Source organism: Amblyomma americanum, chromosome 10 (genome assembly GCF_052857255.1).
Source record: "Amblyomma americanum isolate KBUSLIRL-KWMA chromosome 10, ASM5285725v1, whole genome shotgun sequence".
NCBI lineage: Eukaryota > Metazoa > Arthropoda > Arachnida > Ixodida > Ixodidae > Amblyomma > Amblyomma americanum.
This window is the reverse complement of record NC_135506.1, coordinates 146,511,015-146,532,315: the sequence shown is the minus strand read 5'-3', so window position 1 is coordinate 146,532,315 and position 21,301 is coordinate 146,511,015. Positions and strand designations below refer to the sequence as shown.

Genomic DNA, 21,301 nt, shown 5'->3' with positions numbered 1-21,301 from the left:
ACACCAGACAACAAAAGGCTTCTGGGCGCTGCGATTGCGAGAAAGAAGGAGGTCTCGTGGAAACATGTGTGGACGAGGAACGGCACTATTCTAGCCCGCCAAACTGACGATTCTTCGGTGGTTCACATTTACACACAAGCAGACTTATCGAAGATGAATTAGGGACGCCGTAAAGCAGCACACGTGAAAATGGCTCTTCTAACATTGCCAATGGAGGAATCGCCACTTTTCACACCTTCACAGCTCAACGCATATTTTTCGCAAAACAAAGACAAATTCTGCCAAATCATGCATTTGAATATGCAATCGGCCGTAAACAAAGCTGACCAACTAACATACTTTTTATGCAGCTTAACCTGTCCCTTTGATGTCATTCTATTAATGGAAACATGGTATCGCTCAGACGTTGACGTCATCCATCTTCCCGGGTACAGATCATTTTTTCTTAATCGTACTACGAAGCGGGGCGGAGGCGTAGCAATGTTGATCAAAGAAAACTATTCCTGTGACATTTTATCTGATCACTGCTTAAGTGTCGACGACATAGAAATGCTGGCAGTTAGGTGTGGCGGTCAAGCTTTTTGCGTTGTTTATCGTCCCCCACATGGCAATATAGCCAATTTTTTTGGCAGCTTCGAACACGAGTTATCTTTTCTTTCTGAAAACTTCTTGGCGTGCATCGGGGGCGATTTTAACATAGATATGAGCACAAGCAGTTCAGTGCAAGAGCGCATGTTAGTCACCATACAAACAGCTGGCTTCCAAAATAAAATCCGCGGACCTACACGTGTTACTTCACATTCTTCTTCTTCTTTGGATTTACTAATCACCAATCGCGAGGATGCGTCATTTGTCGGTCGTATTGCGATAGACATTAGCGACCATCTTCCTATCTTCGTCCGTCTTCAAAAAGAACCTTTCGCCAAGACAGCCTTGAAAGTCCGTCGACAGCTACTTTCCCAAAACCGCCTTGACCATTTCAGGAACAGTATTTCACTTGTGAACTGGAATCCTGTTTTCCAGCACACAACACCCGATGAATCATACAGTGAGCTCCTTCGGCTCTTTCTCCCAATTTATGATGAGTGTTTCCCTATCGTTGAGATAAAACCTTCAAAAAAAGCACGAAAGCCATGGATGACTGCTCGCCTGGTACGACTGGTAAAAAAGAAACATAAGCTCTTCGCGACTTTCATAAAAAGTAGAGCCCCCGCAGTGTTAGCCACTTATAAGTCGCTAAGGAACCGCTTAAATAGCGAAATTAAATCATCCAGGACTGCCTACTATAATAATTTGTTTAATGCGCATCTCTCCGACCGCCCGAAAGAAAAGTGGAGACGCCTAAATGTTCTGCTAAATCGAAATAACCAACATCAGGACCTCGCGAGCCTAGTTATGCATGGCAAGGAAATAGCTGGGCCGTCCCTTGCAAATGCCTTCAACCAATATTTCACTGAAGTTGGAAGCAGTCAGTACAATCCAGGTATGTCTCGATTTTTGGGCGACAGGCTAAACGAAACGATGTTTCTTGAACCAACCGACGAAGCTGAGGTTTACTCAGTGTGCAAAAGTTTAAAGAACACGACAAGTCTTCACCCAAGTAATATTCAAAGTTTTCCTGTAAAATACGTACTACCTTTGATCGTGCCATGCCTCACACATATTTACAATACCGCGCTTCGCACAGCACGTTTTCCCGCTGCCATGCAGGTGGCGAAAGTTGTGGTTATTTATAAAAAAGGTGATAAAAACGTTCTCGGAAATTACAGGCCAATATCTGTACTACCTTTTTTCTCCAAGGGGCTAGAGCGAATAATGCATCGACGATACTACAATTTCCTACAGAAGCACTGTGTAATAGCCAACTGTCAGTATGGATTCACCAAGCATAGATCAACTGAGCATGCTCTGCTTGATCAAAAAGAATACATATTAAATAACTTCGAAGCTCAACACCTCACCTTAGGCGTCTTTGTAGACTTTAGCAAAGCATTCGATACACTGAATCACGAAACTCTGTTTAAAAAACTCGACCACTACGGTATACGTGGCCACGCCCTCTGTCTCATTCAATCGTATTTCAGTGCTCGTCGCCAGTATGTCGCTTTAAATCACTGCTCTTCGGACTTGTTAGCAATCACAAACGGCGTGCCCCAGGGCAGCCTTCTGGGGCCACTCCTATTCAACATATATATTAATGACGTATGCAACATCAGTAATTTAGTTAAATACATCATATATGCTGACGACACCAGTCTATTTTTGTCCTCACCTGACATTAAAGAACTAGCAGCGCAAATACAGTTTTGTCATCATTATCTGAGTGGTCATCTTTGAACTCATTAAAAATAAACAAACTAAAAACTAAAGCTTTATTGTTCCATCCGAAGGGGCAGCATATAGGCAGTGTGCCACCACTCTATTTCGACAACGCCCCCATTGAGTACGTGGAAACCTTCACATTACTCGGAGTGGTATTTACTGCTACTATGTCGTGGGACGCCCACGTAAGCAAAGTGTGCCTATCCCTTTCCAGATATATTGGGATAATTTCGCGGAATAAACATATTCTACCCGCCAAAACCAAGTTTAATCTGTACTATGCGTTCTTTTATTCTTATGTATCGTATTGCTTCCTTGTATGGGGACAAACCACAGCATCTAACATCCAGAAGCTTCTAGTACTGCAAAAAAGAATACTTCGCGTAATTGCTAATGTACCGTATGATGCTCCGACACGTCCTATCTACCAGCAATACAGAACGATACCCGTAACAAGAATGTTCGATTACAGGGTTTCATCGTTCTATAAAAAAATAATAGCCGAAGACGACGCATTTTTTTCCGGCATTGTGACACTTACACCACATCGGACACCGTATGTGACACGACAGCGTATGATCTATTCATTACCACGATGCAGAACAAACTATGGCTTTTCCACACTAAAATACATTCTTCCGAAATACTTGAACACGCCATTTTACGACACGTTACACAGCATGTCTTCCTCGGCTATTCGAAATGTGTTTTCAAGCTAGGTGCCACAGTATGTGTACCCATGTATAGAACTCTATTGCATTGAACTGTAAATTTTGTGTAAAACCTTTATTCTGTTGTGCGGAAATACTACTTGTCCATGCTAATAAAAAAAAAGTTTCCTTTCATGCATGTATTTGAAAAAAAAAGTTTCTTTTTATGCACGTATTCAAAAAAAAAAATATTTCCTTTTGAGCATGTATTTTACACGCCTTGTCTTTCCATGTACCTTTGCGTTGTTACAAGTGTATGCGACCATCACAGTCGCTACCAAACTGCCTCTTTGTAGGGGTGGCGAGGCTTGTCAAGCGGTCGTAATGACTGCTTTTTTCTTGCCACCCTCAGTTTTGTAAAAGAAGCTGAAATAAAGTGATTGATTGATTGATTGAACCCTTTATGTTTCGCGCTGCAGGTTGTGGCGGTTCTGCTGGGAGCTGAGAAATCGTCATGCCGTTGTTTCCGCGCTGCATTACGCCACAGTGAAAGCCTCGGGGCGTATCCAATATCGTCGACACCGACGATATTAGATACCGCCGCTGAGCAGCCCTTTCTGTTTCGTGCTGCAGGTTAGTCGGTGCTTACCCACTAAATGCTATCGAAGTGATAACCGCTTCTAAGTGCTTCTGCCCTTTGATGAATGTTTTGATGAATGTTTTTTTTATGAATGTTTTCAGTTATGTCATTCTGTACCATGAGACATGTTGGTGTGTGGCGATGTAGAGCCAAATGCGGGCCCTACAGTAAAAGTACTGCTTTCAGAATTACTGGACGGCCAAGGAAAATTGACCTCAGCTGTGGAAGCTTTACGTTGTTCTCAAACCGATATTGAGTGGAACGTTTCAGCTCTGACCGAACGCATAGAAGGTATTGAAAAGCGGCTGGTAGGTTTGAACGCTTTGAACAACCGTGTGAATGTAAGAGAGGACACTGTCGAGAAGGTTGATAAGCAGTTATCAGCTCTCATCTCCAAGGTCGATCGCTTGGAAAATAGGAGTCGCAGAAACAGTTTAGTTTTATACGGATTAGGTGTGGAGGATAAAAAGACTGCAGCTTAACTTGAAAGGAAACTTATTACTGAGGTCTTTCAAGACAAATTAGAGTTAACTGTCACTGGAATTGAGAGGTATCATAAACTTGGTCGAAAAATTGGAGATAAGTAACGCCCCGTGATAGTGAAATTTATACATTACCGAGAAAAGGTGTCTTTATTAAAGTCAACCTACAAGCTAAAGGGTTCCGCAATTTCAACCTCTGAAGACTTTTCCTCCAGAATGCGGGAAATACGAAAGCACCTGTCGAAGAGTGCCGCAGAGGAAAAAGATGATGGGGACAAGGTGAAATTGGTGCTGAATAAATTGTCCATTGACAGTGTAATGTATGGCTGGTATGAAGTGAAAGTTGCGTTTCAAGTTAAACAGTAAAAATATCTGACAGCACAAGCACGTTTCTAAATCACTAACAATATTAGATGTAAACTGCAGAAGCATATTAAATAAAATTATTGAGTTAGAAGGAAGTTTACTTTGCGAACATCCAGATATCGCGGTTTTAACGGAGACGTGGTTAAATGAAACCGTTTACGACAGCGAATTTGCGCCAGCTGAATACAGTGTACTTAGGAAAGACCGTGGTAGCAAAGGAGGAGGAGTTGCCATATAATCATAAAAAATTGCCGAAACGTCATCCCATCCTTTCGTTTGGTCGGCGCCTTCTACTTTCATCTCATACACGATACTGCCGCGAATCTTTGCGGTGTTTCTCCATTCTTCAAAGCTGCTGTTATGCCGCTTTATCGCTTTGTTTGCGATGCAAGGCGCGACCAGATTTATCTCAATCGCATTCAGGCAGACCTGATTCTACATTGTTCCAGAATGTTTTAGTAACTTTGAACGCTTTATTTAGAAGGTTCGCTATCAGCTTTAAATTGAGCACGGCCGACAGCGGCGGGCATTCTGCGCTACGACCGCCGAGCATGGTTGTTGCTACGCCGCAACCGAGTGATTCAGTCCATTGCGGGCGCATGTCATCCAAATAAAGAGATCTGACATAACTTCACCAGCGAAAGAACGGGACACCAGCAGAAGAAGAAGACAGGACAACGCTGGACTGACAACTGAAGTTTAATCGAGAAACGTCCTGGGTCACCAAAGGACGCATGCGTATCAGGCTCACAAAAACCCCTAAAAGACAACAAACCTATGTGGCGAATCACCTAGGAGAGGATGCACGCACCATAATTGGCAAACAAAAAACAAACAAAAAGCACAAAAGCACAAAAAACACATAATTTGCCTGTCAACCTTGCACTCGTACACTATTGCTCAGGAATCTAAATTCCTTGTCAGTGAGATATAAAGACGGTGCACTGACGCATGTGTCACTGCCTTGCAACCTAATATGGTAGGCCTCCAGGATTTCCCTCTCCTCCCTGTTTTTTTCTTTTCCGATGACTGACATGCTGTTAAAAGCTGGAACGCAGTCTTTGCAACTCCTGCAGTGACGTGTGAGATTATTCTGATCAGATAAATTTCTCAGGGAATTATGTTCTCGTGCCCGGTCATTAACGCATCTGCCAGTTTGGCCCATATACACTCTACCACATGATAGGGGTAACTTGTCAACGACACGAGTCGAACAAGCAACGAACTTGTTGGCATGCTTCACAGTGCAGCTCTTGGGCTTCCTCCCCTCACTGGCCATCGCGATACGTGAACATAAACCAGACAGCTTACAGGGTGCAGAGAAAACTGCCGTCACGCCATGCCGTTGTGCCACTTTCTTCAGGTTATGCGAAACACCGTGAAGATAGGGCACCACTTCAACTTTCTTCCCCTCCATTCTTTCATTCCCGGAATCACGTTTGTTCTAGTTTTTTATCTTCTGCAGCATCGACTCACCAACTGCAGTCAGCACGTCAGCCGGAAAACCTGCGTCACCAAGGCGGCGGATTTGCTGGTAGAAGCTGTCAGTCACAGCATGTGTGCAGCTCTTCTGCAAGGCATTCCTTAGGCAAAGGCTAGCTATGGCTCTTTTAATCAGTTTAGAGTGCGATGAACCATATGACAATAGCGCTTACTTAGTTCTACTAAGAAAGCGCTATTGCCATATGGTTCATCGCACTCTAAACTGATTAAAAGAGCCATAGCTAGCCTTTGCCTAAGGAATGCCTTGCAGAAGAGCTGCACACATGCTGTGACTGCTAGAACTAAGAAAGCGCTATTGCCATATGGTTCATCGCACTCTAAACTGATTAAAAGAGCCATAGCTAGCCTTTACCTAAGGAATGCCTTGCAGAAGAGCTGCACACATGCTGTGACTGACAGCTTCTACCAGCAAATCCGCCGCCTTGGTGACGCAGGTTTTCCGGCTGACGTGCTGACTGCAGTTGGTGAATCGATGCTGCAGAAGATAAAAAACCAGAACAAACGTGATTCCGGGAATGAAAGAATGGAGGGGAAGAAAGTTGAAGTGGTGCCCTATCTTCACGGTGTTTCGCATAACCTGAAGAAAGTGGCACAACGGCACGGCGTGACGGCAGTTTTCTCTGCTCCCTGTAAGCTGTCTGGTTTATGTTCACGTATCGCGATGGCCAGTGAGGGGAGGAAACCCAAGAGCTGCACTGTGAAGCATGCCAACAAGTTCGTTGCTTGTTCGACTCGTGTCGTTTACAAGTTACCCCTATCATGTGGTAGAGTGTATACGGGCCAAACTGGCAGATGCGTTAATGACCGGGCACGAGAACATAACAATTCCCTGAGAAATTTATCTGATCAGAATAACCTCACACGTCACTGCAGGAGTTGCAAAGACTGCGTTCCAGCTTTTAACAACATGTCAGTCGTCGGAAAAGGAAAAAAAACAGGGAGGAGAGGGAAATCCTGGAGGCCTACCATATTAGGTTGCAAGGCAGTGACACATGCGTCAGTGCACCGTCTTTATATCTCACTGACAAGGAATTTAGATTCCTGAGCAAAAGTGTACGAGTGCAAGGTTGACAGGCAAATTATGTGTTTTTTGTGCTTTTTGATTGTTTTTTGTTTGCCAATTATGGTGCGTGCATCCTCTCCTAGGTGATTCGCCACATAGGTTTTTTGTCTTTTAGGGGTTTTTGTGAGCCTGATACGCATGCGTCGTTTGGTGACCCAGGACGTTTCTCGATTAAACTTCAGTTGTCAGTCCAGCGTTGTCCTGTCTTCTTCTTCTTCTGGTTCACAAGGGTAGAAACTTGGGCGAGTCGGTAACGGTGATCCATGGAAAGTGAGAGTAGCGCAAAACGGGACAAAGGGACAGAGAAAGACAGACACACCACAGGCGCTATGGTGTGTCTGTGGTGTGTCTGTCTTTCTCTGTCCCTTTGTCCCGTTTTGCGCTACTCTCACCTTCTTCTGGTGTCCCATTCTTTCGCTGGTGAAGTTATGTCAGATACACACCAACTAGCCCACATGGTTACCTTGTTAACAAATAAAGAGTTTTGTTTAGACACCATTTTCGCAGTCTTTCTGCTCTTCGGACTGCAGTCACCACTTTCATGACATCTGGTGAACGTGCGGGGTAGCCTTCTATGTTCCGGACGCCCCCTTCTAGTTGTGACACCAGCCCTTTGCGCTTCGCACCAGAGGACGAGCCAGCAGTTAACCGAGCCAGCAGACATCTTCAACGAGAAGCCTTTGTTCGAGACCCTGCCGGACCGCACCCGACAAAGACGCTGCTACAAGCACCACAACCTCGCCAAAGATGTCGACACCTATCATACTGCAAAAGCCGCGGGTGCGCCAGCTTTCAGTGGGTCCCTGGGCAAAGACACCGAAGAATGGTTGGACCAATTTGAGCGCGCGGCATTATTCAACAAGTGAGATGATGCGGCAAAAATTCGACACGTATTTTTCGCACTGGGGGGCTCAGCACGTAAGCGGTACGAAAATCACGAGTCGTCCCTAACGACATGGCGCTATTCCAGAAGGAATTTTTGGGGGTATTCACAAGTGTGGTGAGGAGAGAAAGAGCCTAACGACTCCTCGAGTCCCCAATCAAGCTTCTGAACGAGCCCGTCCACGGTTACGCCGAAGAGATGAATCGCCTCTTCCGCAACGCCGACGCCGAGATGACCGAGGAAAAGAAAGTTTCGTTTTTAATGCGCGGCGTCAAAGAACAACTCCTTGCCAGCCTCGTCTGACAGCCGCCAAAACCGTCGACGAATTCATGCAAGAAGCCTGCACGATCGAGAAGACCCTTCACGTCCAGGTTCGGCAGTGCAACCGCCCTTCCTCTGTCTGTGCAATCCGTCTGGACACGACGATCACAACCAGCGACAATTTGCGGGAAGTTATCCGCGAAATCGTCCGCGAGGAGCTACGACGATTAGTGCCATCCTCCGCACAGCCCCGAGCAGCGGCTGTCAAGGATGTGGTGCGGGATGAAGTGCAAGAGGCACTTAGCACTCCGGCAGCCACGGAACCCCAGGCCATGACCTACGCCGCTGCAGTACACACTCCGCATCCCCAACGACAACCCCTACGCCCTCTTCGGGATGAGCCACTCGCCTCTCTCTCTGCCTCCGCCCGCCCGGCTTACAAACGACGCTCAAGCCTCAGGAAATGCGACGCCTGGAGGACTTCCGACAACCGACCGTTGTGCTTCCATCGCGGTGAAGCTGGCCGTATGCGTCACCGCCCGTACCGACGTATCGATCTTCGTAGATTTGCCGTCGACGCACCACGACCACGCTTCGGCCAGCGTCTGCAAGACATCGACGAGTACCTGCGTCGAGAGGAGTACTCGCCGAACCGCCTTTCGCTCTCACCATCGCCGTCAGCCTCGCGCTTTGCGTCGCCACGCTGCAGTTACGCAACCGCGGTACGAGGAAGGTCTCCCACCCCACGTAGGGGAAACTACAGACAGCAAACTCTGGAGGTGAGGTCGCTCCTGAGCGAAACATCGAAGACCTCCCATGACCATGCCTCACGAAGACGCCGCCTACAATGATAACTTCGACCACGACGCGAACCGCCTTCAAAATGACGCCGTTACAGAGAAAAGTTTCGACGACACGTCCGACCCCATACCCGACGACGCCATGATCCGACGCCAGGACGACGTGCAACGCAAGAGCCAGGACTTCCGAATTAGAAGTAGTTATCGACGGCCGGATAGTTACCGCTGTAGTCGACACAGCAGCCGAATACTCGGTGATGAATGGAACATTCGCTGCGCAGCTGAGGGGGCCACCTCATCACGGGGCCACCGCAGGGGTCCACCTCATCACGCCATCAGGACGATGCACAGCGAGAGTGACTCTCAAAGGACACTCCTATTTTGCGACCTTTGTTATGCTACGGCAATGTTCGCGGGAAGTGATGCTGGGCATGAATTTCCTTAATGAGCATCAGGCGGTCATCAACCTGCGATTTAAGCTGATCACGCTTTCGACGGACGAGGCCATTTCTTCGATGAGAACTCTGAACAATCACGTTGCCCTGTGAGTGTCCTTGAGGAAGAAGTGAGCATCCCACCCCGTTCAAGCGTTATCCTGACCGCAGGCGCCACGAAAGCCATTAACGCTGAAGCCAACATCGAGGGGAGCATGCAGTTGCTTCTAGGCCGATGAATGAGCGGCGCAAGAGACCGCATTAGGCAGGTATTGCTGACTAACTTCAGCGTAGAATACCGGCACATTAACAGAGGAACGACGACTGCTTTCTTCGACGAAATATCCGACGTACGAGACTCCTTCGCCCTCTCCGACCCATCCGCAGAAGATTCGCCTGACCAAGAGAGCTCTCCCACTTTCGACATCAACCCAGCCCTGCCCCGGAACAGACAAGACCAGATCCGCAATCTGCTTCGAAGCTACAGCGAGTGTTTTTCGTCATAGTCGAAGGTCCGACAAACGCCAATTGCCAAGCATCGCATTATAACCGACCAGCACGCCCGACATCTCCGTCAAAGCCCCTACCGTGTGTCGCCTCGAGAACGACAAGCCATCGGGGCCAAGTGGAAAAATGCTTCGCGACGACGTCATCCGTGCACCCTTCAAAGAGCCCATGGGCGGCAACGGTTGTTCTACTGAGAAAGAAAGACGACGCCTCTCAATTCTTGCGTTGATACGCCCCGCATCGACGACACACTGTACCGCCTCTGCAATGCTAAGTATTTCTCATCGATCGACCTCAAGAGCGGCTACAGGCAAATTGAGGTCGATGAAAGAGATCGCGAGAAGACCGCATTCATCACTCCGGATGACCCCTTCGAATTCAAGGTGATGCCATTTGGTCTGAGTCCCGCACCAGCGACGTTTCAGCGAGTAATGGATGCAGTTCTAGCAGGCCTGAAGCGGAAAATTTGTCTGGTATATTTAGATTACGTCGTTGTCGTCGCCTAGAACTTTGAAGAGCTCAAAAGGCTTCGGACAGTACTAGATGCCATCAAATTGTTTGGCCCAACCACGAAAGCAGAGAAGTGCCACTTTGCCTATGAAGAGCTGCTCTTTCTGGGCCACATCGTTAGGAAACAGCGGCTATTGCACAGTTTCCACCGCCGACTGATAAGCATGCAGTGCGCAGATTCCTCGGACTGTGCGCATATTACCGACGATTTGTGAAAAACTTCCCGCGCATCGCCAAGCCCCTGACCCAACTGACAAAGGCAGACGTGCTATTTAAATGGAAAACACCGCTAGCAGAAGCATTCAAAGAACTTCAGCGTCGTTTACAGTCCCCACGGACCCTCGAAAATTTTGATGACAACGCCGATACTGAAATTCATACCTACGCAAGGAGCGTGGGCTTAGTCGCCGTCCTAGTTCAAAAAAGTGACGGGCTAGAGAAAGTCATCGCATACGCTAGACGTTCCTTTTTCAAGGTCGAGGCTAAGTCTCCACAATTGGAAAGGAGTGCCTCGCCATAATCTGGGCTACATTGAAATTCCGCCCCTACCTGTACGGACGACCGTTCAAGGTAGTCGGCGATAACCGCGTGCTCAGCTGGCTTACCAATTTCAAGGACACCTCGGGCCGCCTCGCTCAATGGTGTCTGCGCCTCCAGGAATTTGACGTCATCATCGTTTACGAGTCCGGAGGTAAGCACTCTGACGCCGATTGCCTCTCACTAGCTCCTGTAGATATACTGCCGCCGGACGACGATCAGGGCACCTTCCTGGGGCCCATCAGCCCCAGCTTTTTTGCACAGCAGCAACGTTCGAACGCCCACCTAAAACGCTGCACCGAGTACTTGGAAGGCGAGGTTTCTTCACCTCCCGCCTGATTCAAGCGAGGACTCTTCTTTCTGTGTTCAGAATGATGTCCTCGTGAAGAACTTCGCAGTGAACAAATGAGCCTGCTTGTCTCCGCGAAGAAGTTCTACAGGCTTCACACGACGAGCCGACAGCTGCACATGTCGGGTTTTCTGGCACCCTCCACTACATTCAAGACAAGCATTGCAGGCCCAGACTGTCTGCTGATGTGGCACATTATATATGTGAAAACCTGCTGAGATTGTCAGCGACGAAAGACTCCTCTCACCCGACCAGCAGGATCTCTGAACCCTACTGAACCCCCCTCAAGGCCCTTTCAGCAGATTGGCATGGACTAGCTTGGCCCTTTCCTAAAGTCAACGTCTGAAAATAAGTGGACTATTGTAGCGACCGACTACCTGACCCGCTACGCGAAAGGCAGAAGCCCTATCAAACGGAACAGCAGCAGAAGTCGCTTAATTTTTCGTGGAGTGCATTCTTCTGCGACACGGCACCCCCGATATGCTCATCACAGACAGAGGAACAGCGTTTTCGGCTGAACTAACGCAAGCCATCCTACGTTACAGTCAAAGCAGCCACCGGAGGACAACTCATACCATCCGCAGACCAACGGACTGACCGAGCGCTTGAACAAAACCGTCGCTGATACGCTCGCCACGTAAGTCGGTGCCGAACGCAAGACCTCGGACGTCACCCTACATTACGTCGTCTTCGCCTACAACACCGCAGTGCAGGAGACCACCTAGATGACGCCTTTTAGGCTCGCCCATGGCAGGGAGGCCACGAACACGGTAGACGCCATGCTGCCTAACGTTACCGAAGAAGAGAACGTCGCCGCCTACCTCCAATGCGCAGAAGCCCGAGGACATGCCCGATTAAGGATCAAGAACCAGCAGCAGACGACGCCAGACGCTACAACCTACGAAGACGCTACGCGGAATACCAGCCAGGAGATCAAGTAAGGGTTTGGACGCCTTTCGCCACCGTGGATTGAGTGAAAATCTTTAACGCCGCTACTTCGGCCGGTACAAGGTTCTTCTTCGGCTAAGTGAACTGGATTATGAAGTCATCCTTACTAAATGACTGCATCCCAGCGACGCCACGTACGACCACAAGTTGTCTATGTCGTCCGTCTAAAGCCATAAAATGCGCGTTAAATGACGCTGTGTTCCAACACTCTGTGTTTATTTTTGCCCGATCCGTTTTATTTGTTGCTAGTCGCCTTGTTTGTTTTATGCATCGGGGCGATGCTTTTTTGAGAGGGCAGTAATGCCGCGAAATTGTTTGCAATGTTTGTTTGTTCATTCTTCAAAGCTACCGCCAGGCCACTTTATCGCTTTGTTTACGATGCAAGACGCAAGACGCGATCAGATTTATCTCGATTGCTCGCATTCAGGCAGCGATGATTTCAAATTTATCCAGAATGTTCTAATAACTTTGTACGCTTTATCTCGAACTTTAGCAAAAGTTGTTGGGGCTAGTTGTTAAGCCATGATCTCAGAAGAACCAGAGCAAAAAAAGAACAACGAACAAGAAACAAGGAGCGACACGGACAGAAGCGCTGAACTTCCGACTTCATTTCGGAAAAATGATTACGACGTACTTTTACAGTTTCCTGTCGGATGCAGTGACGTACAAGCAGAGCAAAACAATTTTTTGATAGGACAATGACTAACGATATAAATGAATAGGCGGTGGCAACAAGCAACAACCAACAGAGCTCTTTATTTTAACATATCAAGGAAATAAATAAATAAAAGTATGTGAAGATGAATGGCCAAAAAGGAACACGCCAAAAACAGGCGGTAATAAAAACATGGTCTTCAATGCTAAAGAAGATAAAAGGTATAAAATGTATAAAATGTTTAACGAGTTATAAGGCAAAAAAAAACCATGGCAAAACGATAAATGGACTAATGAAGATTAAGACCAAGCTATACGACTAAATACAGATAAACTATAGGATGTCCTTAAAGGTGATGAAAGTGCTAACTGTGGACATGGTGGGAGCGTTGCACAGCTAATTCCTCGAATTTCGTGTCAGATAGGCAAATTCTTTTTCTCATGGTGAAACGGAAGGCTTGCCTATGCAGTGGTCCTTTAACGGCAGTATGCTGACTGCTTCAATGGTCTCACGGGGCATCTTGTTTCTGTTTTTCGCTATTACTAGAGTTTCTTCAAATTGGGGCAAAAAGCCTTTTCCACAGCCTCACAATACCGACAATAGATACCAATGTGGCGGCACTTTTGAACAATTACGTCGTAGTCATGCTCTTTTAGTCTTACATCTAGACAACGTCCTGTCTGACCAATATATTGCTTACCGCAAGGCACAGGAATAGAATAGACAACTGAATCTGTGCACTGCACGAAACTCTGTTTGTGCTGAGTGTTGCATTTACTGTTCTTTTTCTGTGTTTCACTGGCCCGTTTGCAAAGCTGGGAAAGTCTCTCAGGAGCACTGAAGACGACCTCAACGCCAACTCGTTTTCCAATTTTCTTCATATTGTGCGAAATGCGATGGAAGTAGGGCGTAACGGCTACCTTCTGTTTGGTGGTATCATCTGTCGTATTTGCGGAAGCAGGCTGTTTTCATTTTCTAAACATTTGGTTATGCAACGAAGGCCAAAAGCTTTGTAGGGTAACCTGCCTTTTCCAATCTCATTGTTTGCGTTAAAAAACCGGTTTCAATTTCGTGATCCCAAGATTTAATTACCGTGTTTCTAAAAAAGGGCTGATGGCCTAGGCCAGGATATATGTAGCGAAAGCGCAGCGACTCCTGGATCGGAAGAGTTAATATACGAAGCCCGTGCATTCACTAGATGCACCTTTATTCATGATGAAACCATGAGCCGTCGTGGCGGAGTGGTAGCGACTCCGCCTCAAAGGCCCTGGTTCGATTCCCAGCCTCGACACAGCTTTTTTTTTATTCAGTGAGTGTGCGGGGGTTTCAGTGGCTGCCATAGATGCCGCCACCTAATACGTTGGTTAGCGCGTAAGGGCGAGTAAGGGAAAGGGTGGGTAAGGGCAGCTCCGCGGCGAGGCGCGCGGTGTGACGTCAACCTCTCCCCCTGCACAGTGCCGTTGAGGTGTCTCTCAATGAGCGAGTTATAGCGCTGTGCTATCCCCCTTCCTTCCCCCCCCCCCCAAGCGACCATTGTGTGCGTGTGTGAGTGCGAACATAACTTCTATAGGCGGTGTGACGTCATGCCAGATGGCGTGGCGTCCGCCCAGCTGCGGATGCCCAGTTGCTAGGCAACGGCTCAAGGTTGGTCTCTGTGCCTCCTCGGAGCACCGCCACAGCTAAATCGCAAGTTCGTGGCCAGTGTAGCTTTCGCTACAAAATTCCTTGGACTACATTTCTTTTTACTAACTTAAAGTTGCTGACTCAAACTGAAGAATTCGTTTTGTTTTGCCCCTTGGCTCATAAGACCAGCAAAGGTGATCCACCCAGTGGCATTCCAGTAGAAGGTTTCCTGGAACTTTTAGCAGCTTATCTAAAATCAACTTCTGCAGCATGGAATAATAATATTTTCCTCCAAAAACAAGGTATCTGCATTGGTTCTGTCGTTGCCCCGTTATTAAGCGACTTGTGTTTGGCTAAACTAAGAAAATTAGTGAACAGTCGTTTTGAAGCACAAATGCGAAAAAAAATTTAATTTAGTAGATGACTATCTTGTGCTTCTTTATTGCAATCAAGGTACCTTTCAAGTTGAATTCGCAAAGCCTTTGGTCATTTTCTCAGAATGCTTATCACCAGGCAAATGCTTATTTTGATCCTTGCGCTCCTATCGCCCCACCTTGATATATGAGCATGAATTAAAGGTTAAGAAGGGCTTTTCTGGTGTTTTTATAGTGCCTATAAATGCGTATTTTGGCGTTTGTGCCTAAATGCCTATTTTCAAAATCGGCGCCTGAAGTTTCGCTTTTGAGTGCAGCTTGAGACCGTTATTTATGTTACCCGGCAACACTGACTATTCGGAACTCTATGATGTTCAACCTAGTCCTCTAGTTCAACGAACTCCTGGAAAACAACCGCTAGCAGCACTGAAATGGGACGCGCCGGCCAGCATACGCCGCCGCTCTGATATGGCGCGAGCGATTGGCGAATGCGAAACCGGGAAAAGCTGTCAGAGGAAAGGAGAGTGAAGAGCAAAAGGAGAAAAAAGTTATGCACACGCGTTTTTTGTTTATTTATATTTATTTATTTATGTTTATTTATACACAGTACCTACAGCGCCCTCATTGGGGCATTATTGTAGGGGGGAAACATCATACATAAGAACAAACATCTAGTACATAATAAATTAGGCAAATGATGTGGTCTACACAGAAAATACAATAAACCCATGCACACGGAAGCAAAAACAAACAAACAAACAAAATAAAAACCATTGTAGAAAGGCAAACATACCCTAAACACACACATACACACACACAAAAAAAGATACATTTTAAAATACAGCACTGCTTAAAACATAATACACTCGGACAAGAATTATTGCACTTATATTGACAGGTGGCTTTGCAAATCGGTCAGAAACGATGTAGGAGGAGCGGTAGCGACCCGCGAAGGGAGACAGTTCCAATCATGCACTGTTCGTGGGAAAAAACTATATTTGAATACGTTTATACGGCAATTGTACTCGCGCACCTTAAGTGGGTGGTCAGTGCGGGCGGAAATGTAGCTGGGTTCACTAATGTATTTCTCTTTTGGAATTCCAGTTTTATTATTAAGCACATTATAAAAGAAAGAGAGTCAAATATTTGCGCCTGTTTTCAAGTAATGGCCATCCCAACTTCTCGCGCAAACCAGAAGAACTTTTTTGGAAATTGTAATCGGCGGACACAAACCTAGCAGCCCGTTTCTGGACGCGCTCCAGCTCCTCAATATTCAGTTTTGTATGCGGGTCCCAAACCGCGGAAGCATACTTTTGTAATGTACTTTTTAACGTGTTCACCGCCAGGGTAGAAACTGGCTCTACGCGATTCGACCCGGCTAGGGAGCCCATACGCCCCGGCCATCCCTCCCTTAACGTCTTTTAGCGGTCCGCCCTTCTCAGCCATGCCGAAAAGAAAGACCCAGGAATGTGTTGATTCGACAGTGGACACTTGACTCACCATGCCACAGAATAAACTGGGAGACCGTGTTCTGCGAACCGTGCGGGAAAAAAGCAAGCCGACGTGTTTTTTTACGTGCCGTGAGCGTTTCATTTGATTCCGGAACTGTGAAGTCGTCCATTGCGCCCCGTTGGTTGGCGTCTAGCCGTCATGGCCGGGATTCGATGTTGTTGCCTTTCGTTTATATTGTCCCTTGCGCTAAGAAAAGGAAGGAGGCACCTGTACTGTTTCGAAAAGTGCAGACAGCGCTCCTTTGGGTGCCTGTTTTTGTTCAAACGTTGCTTATTTTGCATACTAGGTTTTTTTTATGAAGTTGTAAACATTCAGTACCATTTAGGTTATTGGGACGAAATGTGTTAGAAACATTGCGGTAGCGAGTCACAGTTCTATGTACTGTCCCTGTGTGCTGCGTTAAGTGAACATTGAGACATTTGTTTATCGAACGACCAATTGATCGGTTGATACTGAAAGACGATGTTTCAAAAAGATGGTGTACGGAGCACGTGTTTATGCTGTGCTCTAAACATTCGTTAAAAGGGGGTCCACCTGGTAGCTGCACTGCTAAATAACATGTGTATTCCAGCAATAATTACCGATTTACGACACGCCAAGTTAGCACCCGATTGAATTGTTGCACCTTATCCACTGCCGTGGTGCTTTAATACTTGCCACCGTGGAATTTAGCGCATCGACGTCGCACACCGTGCACGTGCTGAGTCAATTTAATATTACGTCCGTGGAAGCTGAGCTTCTCCTGGCGCTTCAAGTACGTTGTGGTCGTATGACGCGCGTGGCAGACCTCTGATGATGTGCAGTTCTACCGTGAAATGGGACGCGGCAGGGAGGTTCGAGCACTTCGCTGTGAAAGTTGGAATGTTTAATAATAATAATAATAATAACTTTATTTGCATCACACGTACATGATGCCGGAGGCCAGCAGAAAAAGCTGTCATTAAGGCAGCTTGACAAGGCCGCAGGCCCCCACATTGGCAACTACAGGTAGCGGTCAGCAACCACAAAACAAATGCATGAAAGTGTGAAACCGCAAACAAAAGCTGTACATTGAAAAGCTGTTTATTGATGCTTATCGTATTTATTGATATTACGGTAGCATGTCAGCATGCTTAGTATTTTAGCATGTTTATCGATACTGTGATATTGTATATACGCTTCGTATTTAAGAAGTCCTAACGCATTTGCGCAGATTCTTTGCGAGAAAAAGTACCATCTGGTAGCGCATGAGAAGACGAAAGGTCACCTGGCAAAGGTTAATCGCGACAAGCCCTCAACATCCAAACAGTCGTTTTTGATTATAGCCTTCAAAGACGACAGGACGAACGCTTTCGACGTCGATTTGTGCGATGCCCTAGTGGCTGCAAATATTCCGTGGGTAAAGATTGAAAATCCTGTATTGAAACAACTCCTACAGAAATATTGCAACCACAAAAATGTTGCTCTACACAGACGCCGCAGCCTACATGCACAAGGCAGCTCATCTTCTGAAGACTTCTAGCCGCAGATGGTGCATGCCATATGCCTAGCTCATGCGCTCCACCGTGATTGTGAAGAACTGAGGAAGCACTTCATTGACGTCAACGAGCTCATTGCTTCAGCCGAGGCCATGTTGCTGAAGGCACCATCTCGCGTGCGCTTGTTCAAGGAGAAGTTGCCGGACGTACCCTTCCGCCAGAGCCCATTGTCACACGTTGGGGAACATGGCTACAAGCTGTAGAGTATTACAACTGCTACTTTTCGACGTCAAGGTCGTGATTAACGGCTCTTCAGGTGACGAGAGTGCTGCAGTCAGAAATGCTCAAGCTGTCCTCTCTGTGGATAGCCTCCGAGGAGACCTTGCCTACTTGTGCGCCAACTTCACGTTCCTCGCAAATACTATCAAGAAACTTGAAAGTTCGGGGGAAACTGTAATTACAAACATTGCGCAATATCTCCATGCACAGCAAACAATCGCCGCCGTTCCTGAAGGGCCAGTAGCCGAAAAGGCACGTGCGAAGTTACAATCGGTCTTGGACAAGAACGAGGGATTTTCTGTCCTTCAAAAAGTTTCACGAGTCCTTGCTGGTGAGCACTCTAGGATCCCAGTGTCGGTTAAGCCATCGAATGTTCCCAAGTACAACTACGCTCCAGAACATCTGTCGATGTCGAGCGTTCCTTCTGAGCGTACAAGCTCATTCTCAGTGACAGAGGCACACTTTTGAATCGAAAAATCTGGAGATGGTGGTAGTTTGCTATTGTTTCTACAATTTTCACAGTGATTCTTAGACTATGTTCCGCGTGCTCTCCAAACAGATTTTTTCAAACATGTGCATGCTCCATCATGAACAAATCGCGCGCACAACCTGGACACATTTCTTATCGTGTAAATAGTTTGTGAATGTTACCTCTCCCCCTATCCTCTCTTCTTGTCCCCTCACCTCTTTCATTTCATTTCTCCATTCTGCCTGCTATCCTTTATTTCCGCTGCCCCAGCTCATGTGCTTCAGTATCGGTGGCAGGTGCCTGGGCTAGCAAAAATCTTTTCCTTCCTTTTTATTATTGTTTTATTAAAAAACCACTTACTACTGCTACAAAATGTGCACTTTAAAATTGGCGGAACTGTATTTGGCAGTGTTTGGACGTCATGCCTGCACAGTTCGGAGGGTGCCATTGTATATGAGAAAACTTCCATAGTTGTACCTAAACAGTCCGAATGTAAGAACATGTTAATTGCTTAATAAATCGTCGTCTCTCGCATTTATTATTTGTCAGTTTTGTCTTAATTTAATTGATTCAGGCAGACATGACGTAGCACTTTTCTTCATCAGAATTTCTAGCTTTCAATTATTCTTTTTCATGCCTGTTTCACTATACGCGACGCTCGAGTAAGCGACAGTGGCCATTTAACATGAATATGAACAGTGTGCTTGTTGAATTAAGGCAATTGGCCATGATTAGTGAAGCAGTTTTTTGGGACAATTAAATACACGGCTATGTGACATCATAAACAATAATAGTTCTTTTTTCCTGTCGTAGATACAGGTCGTGCACGTTTCCGTTTGAAATTATTTGCATTTATGTAAAAATTTATTGTGCTTATATTTACGACATAGGATACCTAAAAAGTTGTTTTGCCTGCCCATTTTTGCCGCCTAAAACGCGCTTTTTTAATGCCTAAAAATCCGGTCTCTACTTATCACCATTAATTTTGACGCATGAACTGCCGAATAATGGGTTTTTGAGATTTTTGCAATTGGGTCTTCGTTTCAAGATGAATCACCTTTGCTAGTCATATGAGCCAAGGGGCAAAAAACTGATTCTTCAGTTTGACTCAGCCCACTCTAAGTTAGTAAAAAGAAATGTAGAATTTTTATAAACACGGTAACGAAATCTCGTGATCACGAAATCGAAACCTTTTTTTTTTAACGCAAACAATAAGATTGGAAAAGGCAAGTTACCCTGCAAAGCTTTTGGCCTCAGTTGCAGAACCAATGTTCACAAAGTCAAAACAGCCTGCTTCCGCAAGTACGACAGATAAATTCACAAAGAAAAACGGCGCGAAATACGGGGACAAAAGAGAAACAAACAGGACAGCACCAGCGCCAACTTACAACTGAATTTAATTTCGCTTAAAACCTGCCTTTTTGTAAGCCAACACGCCGCAACAACCGTGCAATAACGCATTCACAAAGTCACGAAGCCAACACACGCCGTACAACAGATCACTGAAAGAGATCTAATACATGAAGCACGATTAGTAATCACGTAACACATTTTATCATGGCCATCCGGAAGAAAAACCCAAACGACGTGACGAAAAAATGTAGCAAACAGCTCTACACATGTATTAAAGTCACCCGATCTTGCCTACCTTCGCACTGAACTCGCCCATTAGTACAGTGCACTGTGATTTTAGTTTGTTTATTGCTGATTCTACATTTTCAAAGAAGATTTCAACGATGTGCTCATAGCTGGATGCAGGTGCGTAGGCCTGCACCGCGTTCAGCTTGTATCTCTTACTAAGCCGAATTACGACAGATGCCACCCTGTCGTTCATACTATAGAACTCCTATATTTTGCAAAAGTGTTGCTTGTTCAGGATCAATGAGGAATCTCACACCTGGTAATCCTGTGGCACACTACATGCCAGCCACTTAGTATTGTGTATGCCTCATCTGTCCTCCTAACCTGAGCAAGCCCTATGACACCCCATCTAATACCATCTAGTGTCTCAAATATCACTGCTAGGCTAGCCTCACTGGATAATGTTCTCGCGTTAAACATTGCCAGGTTCAGTTTTCAATGGCTACGTGTTCGGAGCCAGAGATTCTTAACACCCTCCGCTGTGTCACAGGTCTGACCGCCGCCGTGGTCAGTTGCTCGGCAGCCGCTGGGGACTGGGGGCCGAGGGTTAACAGGTTTTTTTCATGGAAGGTCGTGGCCAAGTACTGCACCAGGCACTCTAGTAACACTTGTTGCTCTGCTAGTTGGTGCATAGTGCCAGGGAGGCCAAATCCTGTTCTGGTGAGGGAGTGCGATGTCGGTTCTGGTCATCGAGATCAGGCTACACCCGAGGCTTGGTTATGCAATTCCAACGGCACGTGGAGTCTTTTTTTTTTTTTTGTTGAGCCCAGTAGAGAATTGCGCGGCACCAGGATTTGAGCACCGGTCCTCTTGCACGCGAAGCGGATGCTCTAGTTCTACGCTATCGCTAGAGGTAGAGCACGTGACCCTCATCACGGGACCCTTGGATTACGAGGGAACATTTTGCAAGCCTTTGTTGTCACGTGACACTTATCACGTTTGGTGTGAATAACGCGCTACACACTAACAAAAACGACAATTGTAACGGGGGGCACAGGACAAGCGCGCACTAACAACTGAGATTTATTCTGGTACG

The 21,301-nt window shown here is 46.5% G+C and overlaps 2 protein-coding genes across 7 annotated transcripts in view; one reads left to right on the top strand and one right to left on the bottom strand.

Moving 5' to 3' along the window:
- Window positions 1-21,301, bottom strand: part of shf (WNT inhibitory factor 1) — a 492,096-nt gene that overhangs the window by 403,966 nt on the left and 66,829 nt on the right. The window lies entirely within an intron of this gene.
- LOC144106425 (uncharacterized) lies at window positions 2,301-3,222 on the top strand. The gene has a single exon (XM_077639236.1). It carries the CDS (start codon window positions 2,490-2,492, stop codon window positions 3,039-3,041), a length of 552 nt encoding a protein of 183 aa, XP_077495362.1. The 5' UTR covers window positions 2,301-2,489; the 3' UTR covers window positions 3,042-3,222.